Source organism: Giraffa tippelskirchi, chromosome 10 (genome assembly GCF_054371585.1).
Source record: "Giraffa tippelskirchi isolate mGirTip1 chromosome 10, T2T-mGirTip1v1.2.pri, whole genome shotgun sequence".
Classification (NCBI taxonomy): Eukaryota; Metazoa; Chordata; class Mammalia; order Artiodactyla; family Giraffidae; genus Giraffa; species Giraffa tippelskirchi.
The window spans coordinates 5,579,968-5,598,361 of record NC_137284.1 but is presented as its reverse complement, the minus strand read 5'-3'; the positions used below and the strand labels follow the sequence as shown (position 1 = coordinate 5,598,361).

The following is an 18,394-nucleotide window of genomic DNA, read 5'->3' as shown; positions in this document are numbered from 1 at the left end:
GGGAGCTGTGTTGGGAAGACTCAGCGGCCGGCCGAAGCCTGGGTCCGGCTGGACTGCGCACCTCGGCACTCTGGAACTACCATTCCCGAGATGCCTTACGGCAGACGCCATCTTTTCCCGCCGCCGGGTCGGGAGCGGGGCAGTCTCTTGCGTTATAGGTGCGCGAGGCTGTCGCGGAGTGATGACGCACGCCCCCCGGCTCCCGGCCTGTCAGTCAGAGCGCAGCTGGGTACGCGCCGGTGGGCTCGCCGGGACGGCGCAGCCATGGCAGCGGTGTTTGACCTGGACCTGGAGACCGAGGAAGGCAGCGAAGGCGAGGGCGAGCCAGAGCTCAGCCCCGCGGTGAGTCGTCCGCCCGGGCGCCGCTTGATCCCGGCTCGATCCCGTCGTCCAGGCGGTGGGGTCGCCCGGGCACCCCCTAGCAGAGTGGGCTCGGCTCCCGCAGACGCTGGTTTGTCTCAGATCCCAGTCACTGTTAAGATCTGACCCTACCCACACCCCGATCTATCCTGCACGCTCCCAGCCCTTCCCCTGCGTCTCCCTATACTGCCCTCGCCTCTCGTCCCCAGTCCTGGTCCATCGCCTATCAGCTCCCATTCCTGACCCTCTCTTCTGGGCTAAGCAGTCCAGCTTCGGGGAGAGGGAGCCTGGCACCTCCCTTGGCTCTTACCCCTCGGTTTCTCACAGGACGCGTGTCCCCTCGCGGAGTTGAGGGCGGCTGGCCTGGAGTGAGTGAGGGTTGTGTTGGGGGAGGAGGGAATGGGCTGGGGAAGGGACCTAAGGAGCACAGGAGCGCATTGCCCCCGTTAACCTCCTGTGTCCGCAGGCCTGTTGGACACTATGAGGAGGTGGAGCTGACTGAGAGCAGTGTGAACCCGGGCCCGGAGCGTATCGGTCCCCACTGCTTTGAGCTGCTGCGTGTGCTGGGCAAGGGGAACTATGGCAAGGTACTGGCTCTCCTCCTTCCTGACGGGCCTCATAGCCTGAGTCTTGCTGCACCAAAGGGTCTCAGAACTAATTAGACTTGTAGGGACTACCCTGGTGGTCCAGTGGTTAAGACTCTGCACTTCCAGTACAGGGGTGCAGATTCCATCCGTGGCCAGGGAACTAAGATCCCACCTGTGGAGCTGCCAAAAAATTTAAAAAAATAAAATAAAATTAGACTTGTAAATCAGCAGAGGCTCTGATTGAACTCAGAGGGAAGGAAGGAAGAGCAAATCCTCTCAGAATTGGACTTGAAATCTTTACTGCCCCACCCTTGGGTGGGCCTAGGCCTCTGGGTCCCAGTACCAGAGCTTCAGGGTGGAGCTTTTTGAAGATAGGTATGGAGAGGGAGGTTGATCCTGTCTCCCCTGCCCTACAGGTGTTCCAGGTGCGAAAGGTACAGGGCAGCAATCTGGGCAAAATATACGCCATGAAAGTCCTGAGGAAGGTGAGTCATTCATTTTGCCAACAGCTCATCACTGAGTGACTGCCATTCCCAGTGCACTATGCCAGGCAGTGAATGTGGGAGAGGAGATGGTCACTGTCTTGAACATTTGCTTGTTTATTGTCAATTTCTATTATGTTGTTTTGCTGTACTTCTCAACTGTGGACCCTGTTGCCTCCCAGGGGACATTTAGCAATGTCTGTGTACATTTTTGAGTCATGACTAGAGGGGGGATGCTATTGGTACCCAGTGGGTCGAGGCCAGGGATTCTGCTAAAGATCCTGCAGTGCAAAGATAGCCCCCCACCACAAAGAATCATCTGCCCCAAACATCATGAGTGTGGAGGTTGAGAAACACCATGTTGTTGCTCAGTCGCTAAGTCGTGTCCGTATGGGTTCTGCTTCTGCGAAGAACTGACTCACTGGAAAAGACCCTGATGCTGGGAAAGATTGAAGGCAGGAGGAGAAGGGGACAACAGAGGATGAGATGGTTGGATGGCATCACCGACTCGATGGACATGAGTTTGAGCAAGCTCCAGGAGTTGGTGATGGACAGGGAAGCCTGGCATGCTGCAGTCCATGGGGTCGCAAAGAGACGGACACGACTGAGCGACTGAACTGAACTGAAGTCATGTCTGACTCTTTGTGACCCCATGGACTGCAGCACGCCAGGCTCCTCTGTCTTCCACTATCTCCCAGAGTCTGCTCAAACTCTTGTCCATTGAGTCAGTAATGCTATCTAACCATCTCATCCTCTGCTATCTCCTTCTCCTTTTGCCCTCAGTCTTTCCCAGCATCAGGGTCTTTTCCAATGAGTTGGCTCTTCGCATCAGACAGCCATGCTACTAGGATAAACAAGTCTCTGGAAAGGATGGTTGCTGATAGCAGTAGACTGTGGAGAACTATAGCGGGGTGATAGAGGCTGGCCAGGGAGGGTCATGACTGCAGGGACTGAGGGAGTCCTGGGCACCCACCTTCTAACCCATCCCTGCCTCTGCAGGCTAAAATTGTGCGCAACGCCAAGGACACGGCACACACGCGGGCTGAGCGGAACATTCTGGAGTCGGTGAAGCACCCCTTCATTGTGGAACTGGCTTATGCTTTCCAGACTGGTGGCAAGCTTTACCTCATCCTTGAGTGCCTCAGTGGTACGAATGGGGATGCAGCTGGGGGGTGGGCAAGGCCAAGGAACCAGTGCAGGGAGCTCTGGGGGGGAGCCGGGAGAGAAGTAGGAAGCAGAATGGCGGGGGCCCCACCTCATCCATCCCTCCACCCTTCCATTCATGCATGCATACACTCATTCATTCAGCAAACGTCTGTCCAGCGCCTCTTGTGTTCCTCCCCCGTGTTGGGGTGGATGGGAATGGTGGGAGTTGGTAGAGACGTCCATAGGGTTGTTTTGTCCGTTTCCACTACTACTCTGTCATGTCCTGGTCCTCTCTCCTGCGTTCCCTGCATCCAGTTAGACCCCAGTCCAGGTGGCTTATTCTCTACAGTGTCCTCCATTCTCTCTGCTCTCTCAGGGGGAGGGGAGGAGTCCCCAGCGCTTTCTTCACTGGCCTTGAAGGCTCCAGCTCACTCCCTTTCTAGTGTCTCCTCCAGGAACTCCTAGGGTCGGCACCTCAGAGCATGGGATTGTCCCCACCCTCCTGCTCAGAGCTCCATGCCTCCCTGTACCTGCCTGGATGGCCCCCTTGGGCCCGGTGTCTCCTGCTTGACAGGAAGTGATCGGGGCTTGTTCTTCCCACTGATCCCAGCTGTACCCACGAACCCCGGGGGCTTCATTCCCTGCATGCCATCTCTGCATGCCCTTAAGTCTCACCGCTGCCATGGACTTTCTCTGTCCGCTCACGTGGGGGTGGATTGTGTCTGCCTGTCCCCTCTGAGAGTTTTGGGGTTAGGCTCTCGGAGCTGTAGCCTCGGGCTGGTGTATCAGAGCGTCCGTGTGCGTCTGTCTCCCCATTAGACTGAGCGTCCTGAGGGCCGTGGCTGGGTCTCTTCATCTCTGTCCCCAGCTTCACCCCACACAGGGCCGGTCACCGAGTAGGCGTCGGTAGATGTTTGCTGAATTGAATTGAACCCCCACGACAGCTCTGGGAGGCAGGTAGGGCGGGAATTCCGAGCCTCACTCTCCCCGAGAACAAACCGAGACTCGGCAAGCAGAGGAGCTTGGTCCTGGCACGCAGCTGCTAACGTGTTTGTGTCACAGGCGGTGAGCTTTTCACGCATCTGGAACGAGAAGGCATCTTCCTAGAAGACACGGCCTGGTGGGTGTTACCTCTTGCCTCCCTCCTGAGGGGGTCCAGGGCCTGGGCCTGGCTCCGGCTCCACCCTGGCCTTCACTCTGTCCTGTCCCTGCAGTTTCTACCTGTCAGAGATCACACTGGCCCTGGGCCATCTCCACTCCCAAGGCATCATCTACCGGGACCTCAAACCTGAAAACATCATGCTCAACAGCCAGGGTGCGCAGGCGTGGGGAGGGCTGAGCCCCATGGAGGGTGGGGGAATGCTGGGTCCTGACCAACCCCCCTAACATCCTTCCTCAGGCCACATCAAGCTGACGGACTTTGGCCTCTGCAAGGAGTCGATCCACGAGGGCGCCGTCACCCACACCTTCTGCGGCACCATCGAGTACATGTAAGTGGCAGCTGGCTGGGCCCAGGGGCGGGCAGGACAGTCAGGCAGGGCTTGGTCTGACTGGCGGTTCCACCTGGCCCCCAGGGCCCCTGAGATTCTGGTGCGCAGTGGCCACAACCGGGCGGTGGACTGGTGGAGCTTGGGGGCCCTGATGTACGACATGCTCACTGGATCGGCAAGTCCAGCCTCCTCGGGAGGGCGGGTGTCGGGGCGGGAGGAGGGGCCCCTCCCGGGGCAGGGGCGGCCCGTGGGAGGCCTGCAAGGCGCCTCTCACCCTCTGCTTTCTCCAGCCGCCCTTCACTGCAGAGAACCGGAAGAAAACCATGGACAAGATCATCAGAGGGAAGCTAGAGCTGCCCCCCTACCTCACCCCGGATGCCCGGGATCTTGTCAAAAAGGTGGGTTCCCTCCTGCCCTCGGTCCTGCCCCATCTCCTCTCCCAGGCCCTGCACGTGTACCTGAATCTCCCTGGGTCGGGGTTGCTGGACACCCCCCCAACACACACACACCAAACACTGTATGTTTGGAAAGAGAGCACTTGCTATGGGGTCTGAGACGTCAGCTGTGACGCAGACCAGCTGCCGGCCCTGGACAAGTCTCTGTGTGTGTGTGCTAAGTTGCTTTGGTCGTGTCTGACTCTTTGCGACCCCATGGACTGTAGCTCGCCAGGCTCCTCTGTCCCTGGGATTCCCCAGGCAAGAATACTGGAGTCGGTTGCCATGCCCGAGTCCTAATCAGTGAGACTTGTACTAGCTGCTCTCCTCAAAAAGGCGATCCTTGGGGATCGAGGTTGGGAGGGCAGGCGCCCCATCCAGATTGCAAGTTGCACCCCCATGAATTTGCCTTTGGGGCAATGCCAGCAACCAGACACCTTTGCAAAGGCTTCGTGGAGAAGGGGGGGCCTTTGGACCAAACCTTGGAAATCCTGAGGGTGTCAGTAGGGAGAGACCACACTCCAGAGCCCCCACCACAACCCACACCCCCCATGTCACTCTTCCCCTCCCCGGGGCCCATTTCGGAACGCTCGATCCGTAACTCTGCCCGAGACAGTGACCCTCTGCCCTTGTCCTGCAGTTTCTGAAGCGGAATCCTAACCAGCGGATTGGAGGGGGCCCCGGGGACGCTGCTGATGTGCAGGTGAAACCATCGTGAGGGGGCACAGTGGAGCTCCCAGGGTGCCTGAGTGCAGCGGGTGGGGCCTTAGGGCAGAGGGTGTTCTGAGGGAGCCAGGGTTTGAAATGTTGGCATGTCCCTGGGCGCTCTACTCAGAGGCACCCCTTCTTCCGGCACGTTAACTGGGACGACCTCCTGGCCCGCCATGTGGACCCCCCTTTCCGGCCTTCCCTGGTGAGTGGAGGCCCCACTGGCCAAGGGGTGGGTGGGGGCCCCTTTCCTGGACACCCCTGACTCTCCCTCCCGGGCGCCCACAGCAGTCGGAGGAGGACGTGAGCCAGTTTGACTCCCACTTCACGAGGCAGACGCCGGTGGACAGTCCAGACGACACGACGCTCAGTGAGAGTGCCAACCAGGCCTTCCTGGTGAGGTTGGGGGGCCTGAGGGATGGGGGACGGGGCAGAGGCCGGGGCCGAGGAGCCACTGACCCCGAGCGTCACCCGGCCCGGCCTCTGCCCCCAGGGTTTCACGTACGTGGCGCCCTCTGTCCTGGACAGCATCAAGGAGGGCTTCTCCTTCCAGCCCAAGCTGCGCTCGCCCAGGCGCCTCAATAGCAGCCCCCGGACCCCCATCAGGTACTGTGGGGGCGCGGCCGGCTCTAGCTGTGGCTCTGCCGCCAACCCCAGGGCCTCCCTGGCCATCTCGTAACCAGCCTCAACCTCCGTTTCTCCGCTTACTGTGGGGACTCCTGCGGGTGGGCACGTGACCGCACAGCCTGAGCCCCAGGCGGGGGGACAAGGGGTGGGGGAAGACACCCTGGGCCAGAAGACACTGATTTGGCCTCGATTTCCCCTGCAGCCCCCTAAAGTTCCCGCCCTTTGAGGGGTTCCGGCCCAGCCCTGGCCCACAGGAGCTCATGGAGCCCCCACTACCTCCTCTGCTGCCGCCGCCGCCAGCACCACCACCCTCGAGCACTGCCCCCCTCCCCATCCGACCCCCCTCAGGGACCAAGAAGTCCAAGAGGAGCCGTGGGCGCCCTGGGCGCTAAAAGAATGGGTGGAGGTGAGGGCGGCGGGACCCTGGGCCAGTTCCAGAGACCCGGGGCCGTGCCTGGGGGTGCAGGAGTGACTGGTATGAGTGGATCCCGGTTGGGGTGGCCGTACCCCAGAATCATGACCACCAAGGGCTGCAGGCTACGGCTGCCGGTCGAGGGGCCACCTGCCTGGCCTCCTGCAGTTGAGCCGTGCCCTTGGAGAATTAAAAGTATTGAATCATGGCACTGACCTGGCTCTTCCTTGACTTCTGGGGCAGAGGTGGTACCCGGAAGAGTCCCAGCTCAGAGATGGGCAGGGTCATGACAGGACCACAGAACCGCGGAGCTGGAGGGGTTTTATTTCCGTTGATTGCCCAGAGCCCCTGGGGATGGACAGCCTTCCTGGAGGGGCCGGGGATACACAGACTTGGGGACAGAACTCCTGGGGGGGGGGGGCGGGTGTGACAGTCTGAGGCTCTCCAAGCGGGGGTGACCTGAGTCCAGGGCAGCTGCGTCCAGCTGTGGCAGCTCGGAAGCAGAGGGACGGTGGCCAGGATGTGGCCGCAGGGCCCGTGCCTACAGCGCGGTGACATGGAGGCCCTGGCCCCCAGCTGCCCGGGAGCTGTCGTCCCAGGCTGCGCTCCCAGCGAAGGCGTGCAGGTCACTCAGCAGGGCCTCGGCGCTGCCCCCCGAGCCCGCCGGCCCCTGGCAGCCGAGGCCCAGGCCGCCCTCTGTGTCTTCCTCGTGCTCTGCCTCTGCCAGCTCAGGGGCCTGCGGCGGGCTGGGCCCCACTCCCCGCCGCTCTGCTTCCTGGGACCCGGGCTCCTCTAGGCCACCGACCAGGTCATAGTCGTCTTCCACGTCTGGCTCGTCCTCCTGCTGCTCTGGGTCCTCATCTGGTGAGCCCAGCTCAGGCCGGAGCCAGCGGTCCGGCAGGCTGGCCCAGAGCAGGCGGCGAGTGCGGCCCCAGAGCGCAGCGCCCAGGCGGACCGGGTGGTAGTAGCCCCCTGAGTCTCGGCTAAGGCGGCGCCAGGCCAGCGCCAGGCCAGTGACCAGCAGCAGGAGCAGCAGCAGCAGCAGGACAACGGTGACCGAGGAGCTGGACTCTGTGTTCTTGGCACTGCTGCCGGAGCCCAGGGCCATGGGCAGGGCCAGCAGCATCCAGAGCCCTAGGGCACAGGGCAGATCCTGTGGGGAGACGGGCAGAGGCTCACTGCTTGCGTTGTCTCTTGGGCAGGTTTGGGACAGTCTAGCAGAAAAGCCCAAGTGCTTACTCAGTCACGAAGGCCTGTCCTGGCTCTGTGATAGCCGGCCACCTGTGCCCCCCTCCCTCCCATGGCACCACAGAAGCCTGCTCCTGCCTGGGGCCTGTGCCCTGGCTGTGCCTTCTGTCTGGAACGCTCAGTCCCCCTGAGTGCCACCCGGCTTCCTGCTCGTCCTGGCTCAGGGTGCTCAGTGAGGCCTCACCTACGTGGATCCCTTCCTTGACATTCACCCCTGCGGCCCAGCCCTGTGCACCCACCCCTTCCCAACATGGGATCGCTCTGCTTGTGTGCCATGCTTATTGTTTTATCTTCCCACCCGGAAAACAAGGATCTTTTTGGCTTAAACACCTGCACAACTCCTAGCCCAGAGTAGGGGCTCGAGAAATATTGGTTGAGTGTGTTAAGACTCTTCCCCCCAGGAGGGCGGGGGATGGAAGGGAAGGAAGGCGAGGCTGGCTCTTCCTGAGGCTCAGGATGGAGGCACCCAACCCCGAGGTCACTCCTTCCTTCCATTTGGCCAAGTCCCAGGACGGGGTCCACTGGGACCCCTCTCCCTCCCTCCCAGCTGTGGGGCTGCCCCAGCTGCAGCGTTTCCGTTCGACTGCGTCCCTGGGGGCCTCAGGCTTGCAGGGCCAGGGGCTGGGGAGGCGAGTGCAGCTGCCTGAGGAAGCCTGCGGTCGGAACAAGGCAGGTGGGGGGGTGGGAGGGGGGAGGGGTGCGAGGTGCGGGCAGGCCTTTCCCCACCCAGGCCGCCTGCCTGGCTCCAGGGACGCAAGCAAGTCGAGCCGGCGCGCATGTCCCAGGCTCCAGAGCAGAACAGGTGAGAGAGAGTCCCTCTGGGGTGGTCTCGAGGAGGGGGTCGGGCACACAGAGTGGGGCGCTGAGGGCCACCCCCTGAACCCCCTAAGGTGAGGTGAGCGAAAGGCCTAGTTTCTGCCCCGTGTTCGTCCTGCCCAGGTCTCCCGCCTCTGCCCACGACCAACCCTACCTGAGGGCTCAGTGTCCCCAGGCCTGTGGGGGATTCTTCCTTAGCTCCCGGGGGCCCAGACATTCCAGCCCTGACCTCCTGCAGCCCCCACCCCCAGGACCCAGTCGGCTCCATGCTCCATGCTCACCATTGGTCTGTCGCCTCTCAGCGCTGGGTTCCCACCTCCAGCTCTGGCTGTGTCTGAGTGCGAAATGAGAGCTCCCGCTCTCAACAAGGCAGCTGGGGTTCACCGGCACTTCCGCTTCCTGCCCAGAACACCCTGCCCAGCCCTCCCACCACGGGACCCCATGGGCCCCTGGGGCCTCTCAGGACCACCCTGATCCACAACAGATCCTCAGCGGCCTCTCCCCCCGGCCAGGCTGGGGCGATGGGGCCTCTGGCCTGGCCTCCGAGAGGAGGAGGAACTGGGCATCCGGCTCAAAGCAGGGCAGGCCCTGGAGGCGTCCTCTGATCTCCTACCCGACAGAAGTCAGGGAAGACGGGGGTGGGGTGGGGTGGGGTGGGGGTGGTGGTGTAATGGATGCTCAGGGCCCCCTCTCTCACGTCTGTGAGCCCTGGGGCTGTCCCATGTCCCCAGGTGCTCAGACTTCATTTCCCAGCCCTACCCTTGCAGCAGAAGGGCCAGCCTGGCTTTTTAGAAAGAACATTTTATTTGGAATGAAAATATAGAGCCCACCCCTCCTGCTTCCTCAGAGGAGGGAGCAGGAGGGCTGGTGGGGGCGGGGGAGGTGGTCCCTCACAAAAATCCTCCAACAGTAACGATGACCAAAGCCTGGCGGTGGCTCCAGCCCGGGCCCACGGGAGGGCCCCTCCGGAACCTGCCCCAGACAGGTTGAGTGAGAAAGGGGTGGGGGGAGGAGGTGACGGGGAGCGGCGTCCGCGGGCCGGGGACCTAGGCGTCTCCATTCTCCAAGCGGCCGAGCTGCTCCTCCAGGCGGCCGATGCGCTCGCCCTGCTCCTGGACCAGCGCTCTCAGCGCCTGCAGCTCCTGTATCACCTCCTCCAGCTTCCCGGCCTCCTGCGGGGACACCAGCAAGGGGCCCTGCGTTGCTTGCGGATCTGCAGCCCTCCCCAAATCTACCATGGGGCAGGGGCCTGGGGCCCAGAGAGGGCAGTGAACGGTTCAGGCGGGTACAGCAGACCTGGGCAACACCACCCTGAGCTGAGGGGCACATACCCAGGCTCCGGCGAGGCTGCCGCTGAGGGCGGCGATGTTGGTGGAGGCCACAGGCGTGGAGGGCCCCGGGCGGGGGGTACCAGGGGCCGCAGCAGGCCGGCTGTCCGACAACACGTTGCGCCGGTTGACCTTCAGGTCCCGCTGTTTGCTGGGCACGTAGGCCTCCCGCAGGGAGATGAGGATGGGGCTGGCGTCCCGCCCGCTCACCCACTCCTCTGCCTCCAGGGCTGCCTCGGGCCCAGCCGTGTCGGGATACAGATCATCCTGGAAGAGGTCCGACTGCCCCGGGGGGCGGTGGAGGGAGGCCCGGGTCAGCTGGGGGCCCACCTGCAGAGTCCTCTTGTCTGGACCCTGAGCAGCCACTTCCTCGCCACTCTTCTGACCTCCAGGCTGGCAGCCTGTCAACCTGTCTTCCACTGGCCTGATCCCTAGTGACCTTTCTACAGCTCCAATCTGTCCTTTCACTTCCCTTCTGGAGGCCACCAACAGCTCCCTCTGAAGACTCCTCCCACCTCCCCAAGCAGGGCCTCCAGCTATGTGCTTTGTGGGACTCTGGGAGCCACATCTGTGCCCTGTGGATTGTGAACTTCTGGGGCAGGCCCCGCTCCCTGGACGGGCCTGGTACGCTAAACGGCACTCAGTTAACGCTGGCTGCAGAGAAATGGAGCTCGTTCAAGGCTCTCGGTGGGGGCCTGAGGCCAAGCCACACGTGGCTGAATCCTCGTTTCCTGGGAGCCTCCACTGCAGCCAGACTCCCTGGCTCTCACCGCTCCCACCTCCGTGCCTTCGCCTGGCTTACTACCCACCCTTCATGGAGATTCTACCCCAGCCAGGAGGTGGGTCCTTCCATGCCTCCTACAGCAGAGACCTCCAAGGCTGCCCCGCGTCTGTCCAGAGCAAGGCCTCAGCTCACCCTGTGTCTCATCGCTGCTTGCCCTGGCGGGACACACTGGCATCCATGCGGCCCACTGGCTACACTCACACTTAGGCATGTCCCACTTACAGGCCTCACCTCGGTCACCCCCGTGTAGTCTGTCTACTAGAGAAGGGAGCAGGTGGGCAGGGAACAAAGCGGCCTCACCTTTCTCGGCACAGTCATGACAATGGGCTCACACTTGCGCTCATGAAGTTTGTAGAACCTGGGAAAGGGGGCAGAGGGAGGACTCGTGGGTGGAACCGCCCCTCTACCAGCTCTCCCGGCTCCCTCTGCCCTCCGTATCCAGTCCTTCCCCTGGGCTCTCCCATGGGCTGACCCTGACCCCGGAGCCTCTGTGGGCCAGTTCCTGTTTCTGAGCAGCCTTCTATGATCTGACCTTTCACCCTGGGTGCCTAGGATCCAGCTCCTGCCTCCACCCCATCCCTCTACAGCTGGCCTCCTCAGCGGCCCTTCTTACCGGGCAATCTCACACTTGCTGACCTCCAAGCCCCTCTTGGGCATGCTCCCCATGCCCCTCTGGGGCTCTTTGCTGGTGAATGTATTCAGGAAGTGGATGTAGGGGGGCTCGTCTGTAATCTCAAAGTACCGGATGCTGGAGTCACCCTGGAGGGCGGGAGGGGCAGGGGTCAGCACTAGGGCGTGCCTCTGTCTTCTCTACCACCCCGCCCCCGCCCTGCCCGGCCCCACCTTGCCGCAGACGTAGACCACGTTGGTATCAGGGTCGTAGAAGGGCAACAGAGCTCCGTTGCTAGAGTCCAACTCCTGCAGGGCCATGGGCTCCCCAAAGTTTTCCTGGCACGTGGGTTGAGGGGCGATCAGGCCAGGTCAGAACCTGCTTCCTCCCCTCACCATCCCAGCCCTGCTTCGAGACTGGCCCTGACTAGCCTCACACGCCAGCCAGCACTGCCCCTAACACTCTCACCCTCTGGCCACACGCTGTGCCCCACTGGGCCCCGCTGTGTCCCCTCCATTCCACAGTCCCATTTTTCCCTGCCCATTCCAGGCCATCAGATGACTCCCAGGCCACCAACCAGGTGCTGAGAAAGTTCCCACACTTCGGGAGCCAGGCTGCAGGGCAGCACTAGCCCCTTCCCTGAGGGGCCCCTGGAGGTCACTATACAGGATAAGGCTGGGGGACAGAGCACTTCAGAGGAAGGGCTGGGAGGCTTCCTGGAGGAGGGGGCCTCTGCACTGGGGCTCCAAGGATAGCCAGAGTGGAAACAGACAAGCAAAGGAGGGAGGGGCCTTTCAGGGGCCAAAAATGCTGCTGCGGGCAGATGTGGAGGCAGGCGGGGGAGGCCAGAGAGCAGGGACAGGGAGAGAAGAGGCCGGCAGGGCTGGGGTCCTGGGTGCCTCAGCGGCCAGGCTGAGAACCTGGGAGGGACAGGCCTCTCTCTAGGTGACTTCCGCCCTGCTTGCCCAGGGTGGAGCCTGTCCTGCATCCGCCCCCTCAGGGCGGCCACAGCTACTCACTGGGTCCCAGAGCGCCAGCTGCCGCTCGCTCATGCGGCTGAAGCCCGTGGTGAACACCTTGCCGTCGGCCAGGAAGATGGCCCGCATGGGCCGGGCTCCCTCGTGAGCCTTCTCCCGCTCCTGCGAAGGAGACGGAGGGATTGGTCTGTGCAGTGCCCCGAGAGAGCCCCTCGGCAGGTCCGCGGTTGTCCTCACCCTCCAGGGCCACGTACCGCCACCAGGGTCCCCCGGCGGGGGTCAATGACGCGCACACTCTTGTCCTTGCACGCAGTGCAGAAGAGGCTGCCGTTGCGGTTCCAGCTGACGTTGTAGATGAGGTCGGGGTGCAGGCTGTCCAGGCGGTACAGCTCCTCCGCCGTGCCGACGTTCCAGATGAGCACCATGTTGTCGCAGCCTGCCGGGCGGGGGTGCCGTCAGCTCTGACCACCCTCTGGGGACCAGAGCCGGCGTTTTGACCTCTGTGGGCCTCAGCTTTCACGTGTGAAGGGGCTGGGAGAGGGTGTGGCAAGGGGGCGTGGCGAGGGGCCATGGGGCAGGGCCAGGGGCCACAGTGCAGACCTGCGCTAAGCAGCACATTGCGGGCAGTTGGGTGCCAGGTGACGATGCCCACTCTCTTGGTGTGCCCCTCCAGCACCACCACCGGCTCTGTCAGCGGGGAGATCAGCCCGTTCTCCGGGATCTGCCACACCTGTCGGGGCGCGGGGGTGGGGTGGGGGAAGCAGGGAGGTCAGCGGAAGCCCATGCTTGGCCCCACTGCCAGGAGCCTTGAACCATACCTGCGACACCCGCCCCACCACCGCCCCACACTCACCATGACTGTGCAATCCTCCGAGCCGCTGGCGATGACTTCGTCATTGTGGGGGCACCAGTCGATGTCCAGGACAGGTCCTGTGTGTCCACATACTGTCGGGTAGGCCTTGTCAATGCGACCGGTCTGCAGGCATGAGGGGGAGCAGTCAAGGGGGCCCCAGGAGGCCCAGGCTCCGTCCCTCCCAGAGCTTGAGTCTCTCCGTGGACGGGGCATGACGGGGTGATACGGTCCCGACTGGCACACAGGTGCCCCAGGTGTGACTCTCGCTCTGCCTGCTCCTGACCCAGCTCCTCCTCACAGGTGTCCCCGAGTGAGCAGGAAAAGTTGCCTCTGACCCTGATTCCTTGGCAATAAAAAAAAAAACAAACCACCTTCTCCATGCGTGTTAGCACCTCCTGAGCAGTAAATCTGGATTCTAACACCTGCCTAGCAGTGTGGGGATGGGCACTTTATGGGCTGTGAAGTGAGCAGAGACCTGGCAGATATGACCAAGCTGCCTCCGGTCTCTCTCCAGCTGTGACGGGGCCCACCTTGCTTAGGGGGAGCACCAGGAAGGCGCCGCCCCCGCTGGCCTCCACAATCACTGCCAGGAACTTGGGGTTGACGGCGCAGAAGGCGCTGTCCCAGGTGACACGGGACACTCGGATGTCCTCATAGCACTGGTCATTCTTGACAGGCTGCCCAAACACATGTCGGAATTTGCTCTGCCGGACCACTTTTCGAAACATGACTGCAGGGTGGAGAAGCATAGGTCAGCTTGTGCCCATCCAGACAACCCCTAACCCTCCCAGGGCTGCACGAAGGGTGGTGGGGAGGATGCAGCAGGTGATCTGGTCCTTATAACCCGCCCGGCTCTCAGTTTCCCCGGTTACAAAATAGGGTCACAGTGCAGGTCTGGCTGCCTCTCTTCAAGGGGGATCTTAAGGGAGAAATTCATTGACCTCCAGCAAAGCCATTGCTGAGTCCTGAGGGGCTCTGGGGGCCTCTCTCAGGCTCTGGTATGTGTGGGGGAGGTGGGAGGTACCCAGCCAGTGCAAGCCTAGCTTCTGGGTGGGTCTCAGTCGCCAGCAGGGCCCCTTCCCCCCAGGATTTGGTAGCAGGGTGATGGGGAGGACAGACAGAGGAGGCAGGAATGATCTCAGCTGCGGCGCTGCGCTGGGACACAGCGCTGGGTCCCACGGAATGTGCAGTGCCTGCAGGAATGTGCAGGGAGCCCCAGGCCGGTCCAGGGGGTCTGGCAGGACTGGGCGGGGTCGGGGCGCCGCTCCCAGCCACCGAGCCTCGGAGCTGGGAACGGGGTCCAAGGTGAAGCCGGAGTCTAACTTCAAGGACTTTGGCTCCTCAGAGGGGAGACTGAGCAGCCAAAGGGAGTTGGGACTGACTGGGGCGCCGCGAAGGCGAAGTGCTCCTCGGACTTGAGACCCCCATCCCAGCTCCCCGTGATCTGCCCCCGAAGTCCCGCCCAACCCCCCCACCCGCGACCCCCGCCCCGATCCATCGCGCTCACCAGGGACTCCGAGAGGCTGCAGCACCGTCCTCGGGTGGCTCCGGATCCCAGTCTCTGGGAAGCAGGAAGCGGGAATCAGGAAGTGACAGAGGAGCAAGAGGCGGGGGGCAGGGGGCGGGGCGGGGCTCACGGGGGCGGGGCCGAGGTCATGCGTGGAAGGGCGGGGCTAGAACCTGGTGTCCAGGAGCGCGAGGAGCGCGGGGAGCGCGGGGCCGAAGACTACTGGGACAAGGGGGCGGGGCCTGGCGAGCCCCGCCCCTCGGACCCCCGGGTTCCTCTAGGGCAAAGGGGCAGGAGCCGGGATGAAGATGGGGCCGGAGTGGTGCAGCCGGGCCGCAGACTCGATCCGGTTCCCCGTCTTGCTCCTCTTGTCGGCTTCCTCAGGAGTCGCTAGGGTCGGGTGCAGCCCTGCCCTCCGAGTCCCCCACCTCAGTGCGTACTTCCCGATGGAGCCCACCTCGACTCCAAAATATACCCTGATACTGGGAAAGATTGAGGGCAGGAGGAGGAGGGGCGACAGAGGATGAGACCATTGGATGGCATCACCGACTCAATGGACATGAGTTTGAGCAAGCTGGTGAAGGACAGGGAAGCCTGGCGTGCTGCAGTCCATGGGGTGGCAAAGCCAGAGTCAGACAAGACTTAGCGACTGAAGGACAGTATATTCATGTGCTTCTTAAGTTACAAAGGTACATACTCTTGGTACAATGTAAATAAAACAACCGTGTTTTATGAGGTGAGTGAAAGGCCCAGCCCTCCCATTCTTCCTGATGCACACCTTTGAGTCCTGCCCGGCCTCCTTAATAAAAAGAGAAATAGTGCTATGACCTCCAGATCCCTCACACCTCCCCCGCTTTCCTCAACCACCTCTCTGCAAAGCCTGGAAGTTTGTCCACAGATGCCTCCCTCCTCCTGGCTAGTTCCTGAGACTGGCCTACCCGATATACCCATCCCCCTCCCACCCAGGGAGGCTTCAGTTCAGTTTAGTTGCTCAGTCGTGTCCGACTCTTTGCCACCCCATGGACTGTAGCACACCTGGCCTCCCTGCCATCGCCAACTCTTGGAGTTTACTCAAACTCATGTCCATTGAGTCGGTGATGCCATCCAACCATCTCATCCTCTGTTGTCCCCTTCTCCTCCCGCCTTCAATCTTTCCCAGCATCAGGATCTTTTCCAATGGGAAGCTTAGGTGTCCCTGTAAGTCCCACAGGCAGGATCTGCACCCTCCAATCGGGTATTCAGCCTCTGTTTGATGCCAAAGCCCTTGCCTTTCCCACTGCTCCATAACTTCTAGGACAGGCCAGTCCTTCTAGCCCAGGACAGAGTGGGGGTGGCTTGGAAGAGGGAATGCAGTCACGAAACTTCCTTCTCCATCATGTCCCCCCAAGCAACAGCCAGAGGTCTTACTAAAGCCCACACCAGATCCCCCGTCCCCCTCCCTCTGCCCTTCATCACCACCTGATGGAACACCCACAGTCCTCGCCCCTCCTCCACCTGTTACCATCCTCTATCCTCCCTGTGCACGTAGCCCAGTGACACTGACCCTCCTATCCCTGCAATATACCACCTTCCTTCCCACCCCAGGGCCTTGGCACATCCTGTTCCTTCCATCTGGAAATTATTCCCCCCACCCTCCGTCTTGAAAAGGCTCCATCCCTCACTTCTTCCAGGTCTCAGCTCAAATGTCTTCTCCTCTGAGGGCCCTCCCTGACCATCCCTCTCACCCATCACTCTCTGGTCCTTACTTGTTCCCCCTTGTATGTTCTTAAACACTACCTTGTGTTATATTGTATAACTATTGTATATTTGCTTTCATCTATTCTTTATTTTTGGCTGTACTGAGAAGCTTGTGGGATCTTAGTTCCCGGATGAAGAATCAAACTCACACCGTCAGCAGTGAAAATGAGAGTCCTAACCACTGGACTGTCAGGGAATTCCCTAATTATCTGTGTATTTGCTGATTGTCTGCCTCGTCCCACTAGGATGTCAGCAAATTGAGGACCATACTTGGCCTTGTTTCTCTCTGGATCCCTGGTACCTAGAACAAGACCTAGCACACAGTCTGTGTTCAATTAATGTATATTGAATGAATGAATGAACAGCAGCTCTGAATGTGGAATTGAAAAATGTTCATATTCGCAGCTCTCAGAATCCGTGTCTGGTCCCTATGAAGGAGAGCGAAGTGTGTCTCTCACCTGTAGAAGGCATGAGTCTTCCAGTGGGTCACAGGAGCCCAGCCTCATTGAGTGTGTTAGGAGTGAGGTGGAGGGGCTGTGGAATGTGGGGAGTCGGCCCTCCTTCCATCCCCTCTGGCCTTGGGTGTGTATGTTTCCTCCAACACAAAACCCTCCTGTGTGGCTAGCGGGAGAACTCCTCTTTATCTCACAAAAGACTTCGTGATGCTGCTCTTTCTCCTGGATAGCAAGTACCCATTATGAGTGGGGGTCCCATCTGGGACCTTGAAGGAGGGACTCTCCAAGAGGTGGGGTTAGGAGGATGGACCAGAGTTGAAGCCAGGTGGCTGGCACTGAGGATTTCATCCCTGATCTGCCTGCCATGTGAAAAGGCTTTAGGATCCCTACCTGGGAGAAGGAGGAGGGTCACTCTGCAAGGGGGCCATAGTGCAGACTCTGCCCTCAGGAAGTCCAATGGGGTGGGGAATGTGAAAACATTTGGAAAGTGGAGGAGGAGGCTGTGTGGTGGTGGGGGGCAATGCCTGGTGCGCAGGATGCTGCCACATGGGCTCTGGTGGGTCAGCACTCTCCTGGGCCTGAGTGAGGCCTGGGGATGGCCACTGGCATAATCAAACTAATGGCTAACAATTATTAAGCACTTACTCTGTGCCAGGCAAGGATCTGTGAACTTCACAGGGATTAACACTCAGAAAATGGAACCATTATTATGATCCCCATTTTAAAGATGAGGAAACTGAGTCTCAAAGAGGCAAAGAGCCTTGCTGAGGATCGTACCTCTGGTGAGTCATGGAGAACCAGCATTCAAACAACCTCTGAGGGGCACTGGAGGCCACGCTCTAATCCCATTCAAAATGGAAGGCTGACTGGAAAAGCAGTTGACAAGTGCTCGATAAATATTTGCTGAATGAATGAATTCAACAAATTTGTGCCTGTCCAGAAATCTCTCTCCCACCAGCTTCGGTGGCCAGAGTTCCAGGAAGTACTATGATTATGTTGCTAGTATCACCACCACCCAGCCTGCTTCCATCCCTGGGTTTGGTTAATGATCACAACAGCCAAATTTGCAAAGGGAACATTATCACCCCATTTTACAGAGGAGAAAACTGAGGCAAAGTCAGGCCTGGGAACCAGAACCCAGATCTGACTGCACCACTTCAGCCTGCCTTTGTAGCAAGCACTGCTGGGAACGGTAGCACTTAAAAGGTCATTGTCCTTTACACCTACTGGTAAGGGCATTTTTCAGCTTCTAAAAGTCGCAATGCTGAGCTCAAGGGAAAGGGTGGGGGTGGGGGTGAAAAGAGAAAGAGTTCATGATTTTGGAACCCCAGGGACTGAGAGAAAGCTAGGTGGGGTGAGTGCCAGAAGAGAGTGACAGGTATGAAAAGGAAGTGGGGTGGGGGAGTCTGAAAATAGACCTTCAGCACTTCCTAGTTTTTCTTGCAGGGTCTGCAGCTGGAGACGGAAGAGGCTGGTTCTGCTTGGAGACATCGTGTGACCTCCAAGGGCCCTGTGCTGTCCCTGGAGCCACTGGTCCCCGGAGTTCTCTGCTGGGACATCTTCCTGTCTCTGCATCTGGGCTGAGAGTGTGGAAGGGGCTCAGGCAGAGGCAGGACCAGGGCCCTCCTCCGTGGTGGGGGGTGGGCAGGTGAACACTCATTGACCCCTCAGACGTAGCAGACCTTGAAGTCCTCTGGAGCTGCCCAAGGCACAGAGGTGGCCCCAAGCTTCCTGGCCATCTGCAGGCCAGAGCTGGTCATGGGCACACCTGATCTGCCCGGAAGCTCACAGGATCCCAGGTGCTCCGGCCAGGTGCTCCCTCCTTCCATCATC

The 18,394-nt window shown here is 60.7% G+C and overlaps 3 protein-coding genes across 6 annotated transcripts; 1 reads left to right on the top strand and 2 right to left on the bottom strand.

Moving 5' to 3' along the window:
* Positions 1-154: 154 nt before the first annotated feature.
* RPS6KB2 (ribosomal protein S6 kinase B2) lies at positions 155-6,457 on the top strand. Of its 4 annotated transcripts, XM_081531932.1 has the most exons (15): positions 212-342; positions 688-728; positions 827-947; positions 1,364-1,432; positions 2,429-2,576; positions 3,638-3,695; positions 3,790-3,890; positions 3,975-4,065; positions 4,150-4,240; positions 4,356-4,463; positions 5,140-5,202; positions 5,335-5,412; positions 5,496-5,603; positions 5,701-5,813; positions 6,037-6,457. In XM_081531932.1, the coding sequence occupies exons 1-15, from the start codon at positions 265-267 to the stop codon at positions 6,224-6,226; spliced, it is 1,458 nt and encodes a 485-aa protein (XP_081388058.1). In that variant the 5' UTR covers positions 212-264; the 3' UTR covers positions 6,227-6,457. The 4 variants fall into 4 exon arrangements, with proteins under 4 accessions (XP_081388057.1, XP_081388059.1, XP_081388058.1 ...); XM_081531931.1 differs by lacking the exon at positions 688-728 and having other exon boundaries at positions 155-342; XM_081531934.1 differs by lacking the exon at positions 5,335-5,412 and having other exon boundaries at positions 5,499-5,603.
* A 93-nt stretch (positions 6,458-6,550) lies between these two features.
* On the bottom strand, positions 6,551-8,652 carry PTPRCAP (protein tyrosine phosphatase receptor type C associated protein). The gene is made up of 2 exons (XM_081531943.1): positions 8,592-8,652; positions 6,551-7,399 (listed from the first exon to the last, which is right to left on the bottom strand). The coding sequence occupies exons 1-2, from the start codon at positions 8,592-8,594 to the stop codon at positions 6,788-6,790; spliced, it is 615 nt and encodes a 204-aa protein (XP_081388069.1). The 5' UTR covers positions 8,595-8,652; the 3' UTR covers positions 6,551-6,787.
* A 443-nt stretch (positions 8,653-9,095) lies between these two features.
* CORO1B (coronin 1B) lies at positions 9,096-14,425 on the bottom strand. The gene is made up of 11 exons (XM_081531935.1): positions 14,370-14,425; positions 13,393-13,592; positions 12,863-12,985; positions 12,610-12,739; positions 12,264-12,445; positions 12,052-12,171; positions 11,266-11,370; positions 11,036-11,181; positions 10,723-10,780; positions 9,642-9,920; positions 9,096-9,482 (listed from the first exon to the last, which is right to left on the bottom strand). The coding sequence occupies exons 2-11, from the start codon at positions 13,588-13,590 to the stop codon at positions 9,357-9,359; spliced, it is 1,467 nt and encodes a 488-aa protein (XP_081388061.1). The 5' UTR covers positions 13,591-13,592; positions 14,370-14,425; the 3' UTR covers positions 9,096-9,356.
* Positions 14,426-18,394: the final 3,969 nt, after the last annotated feature.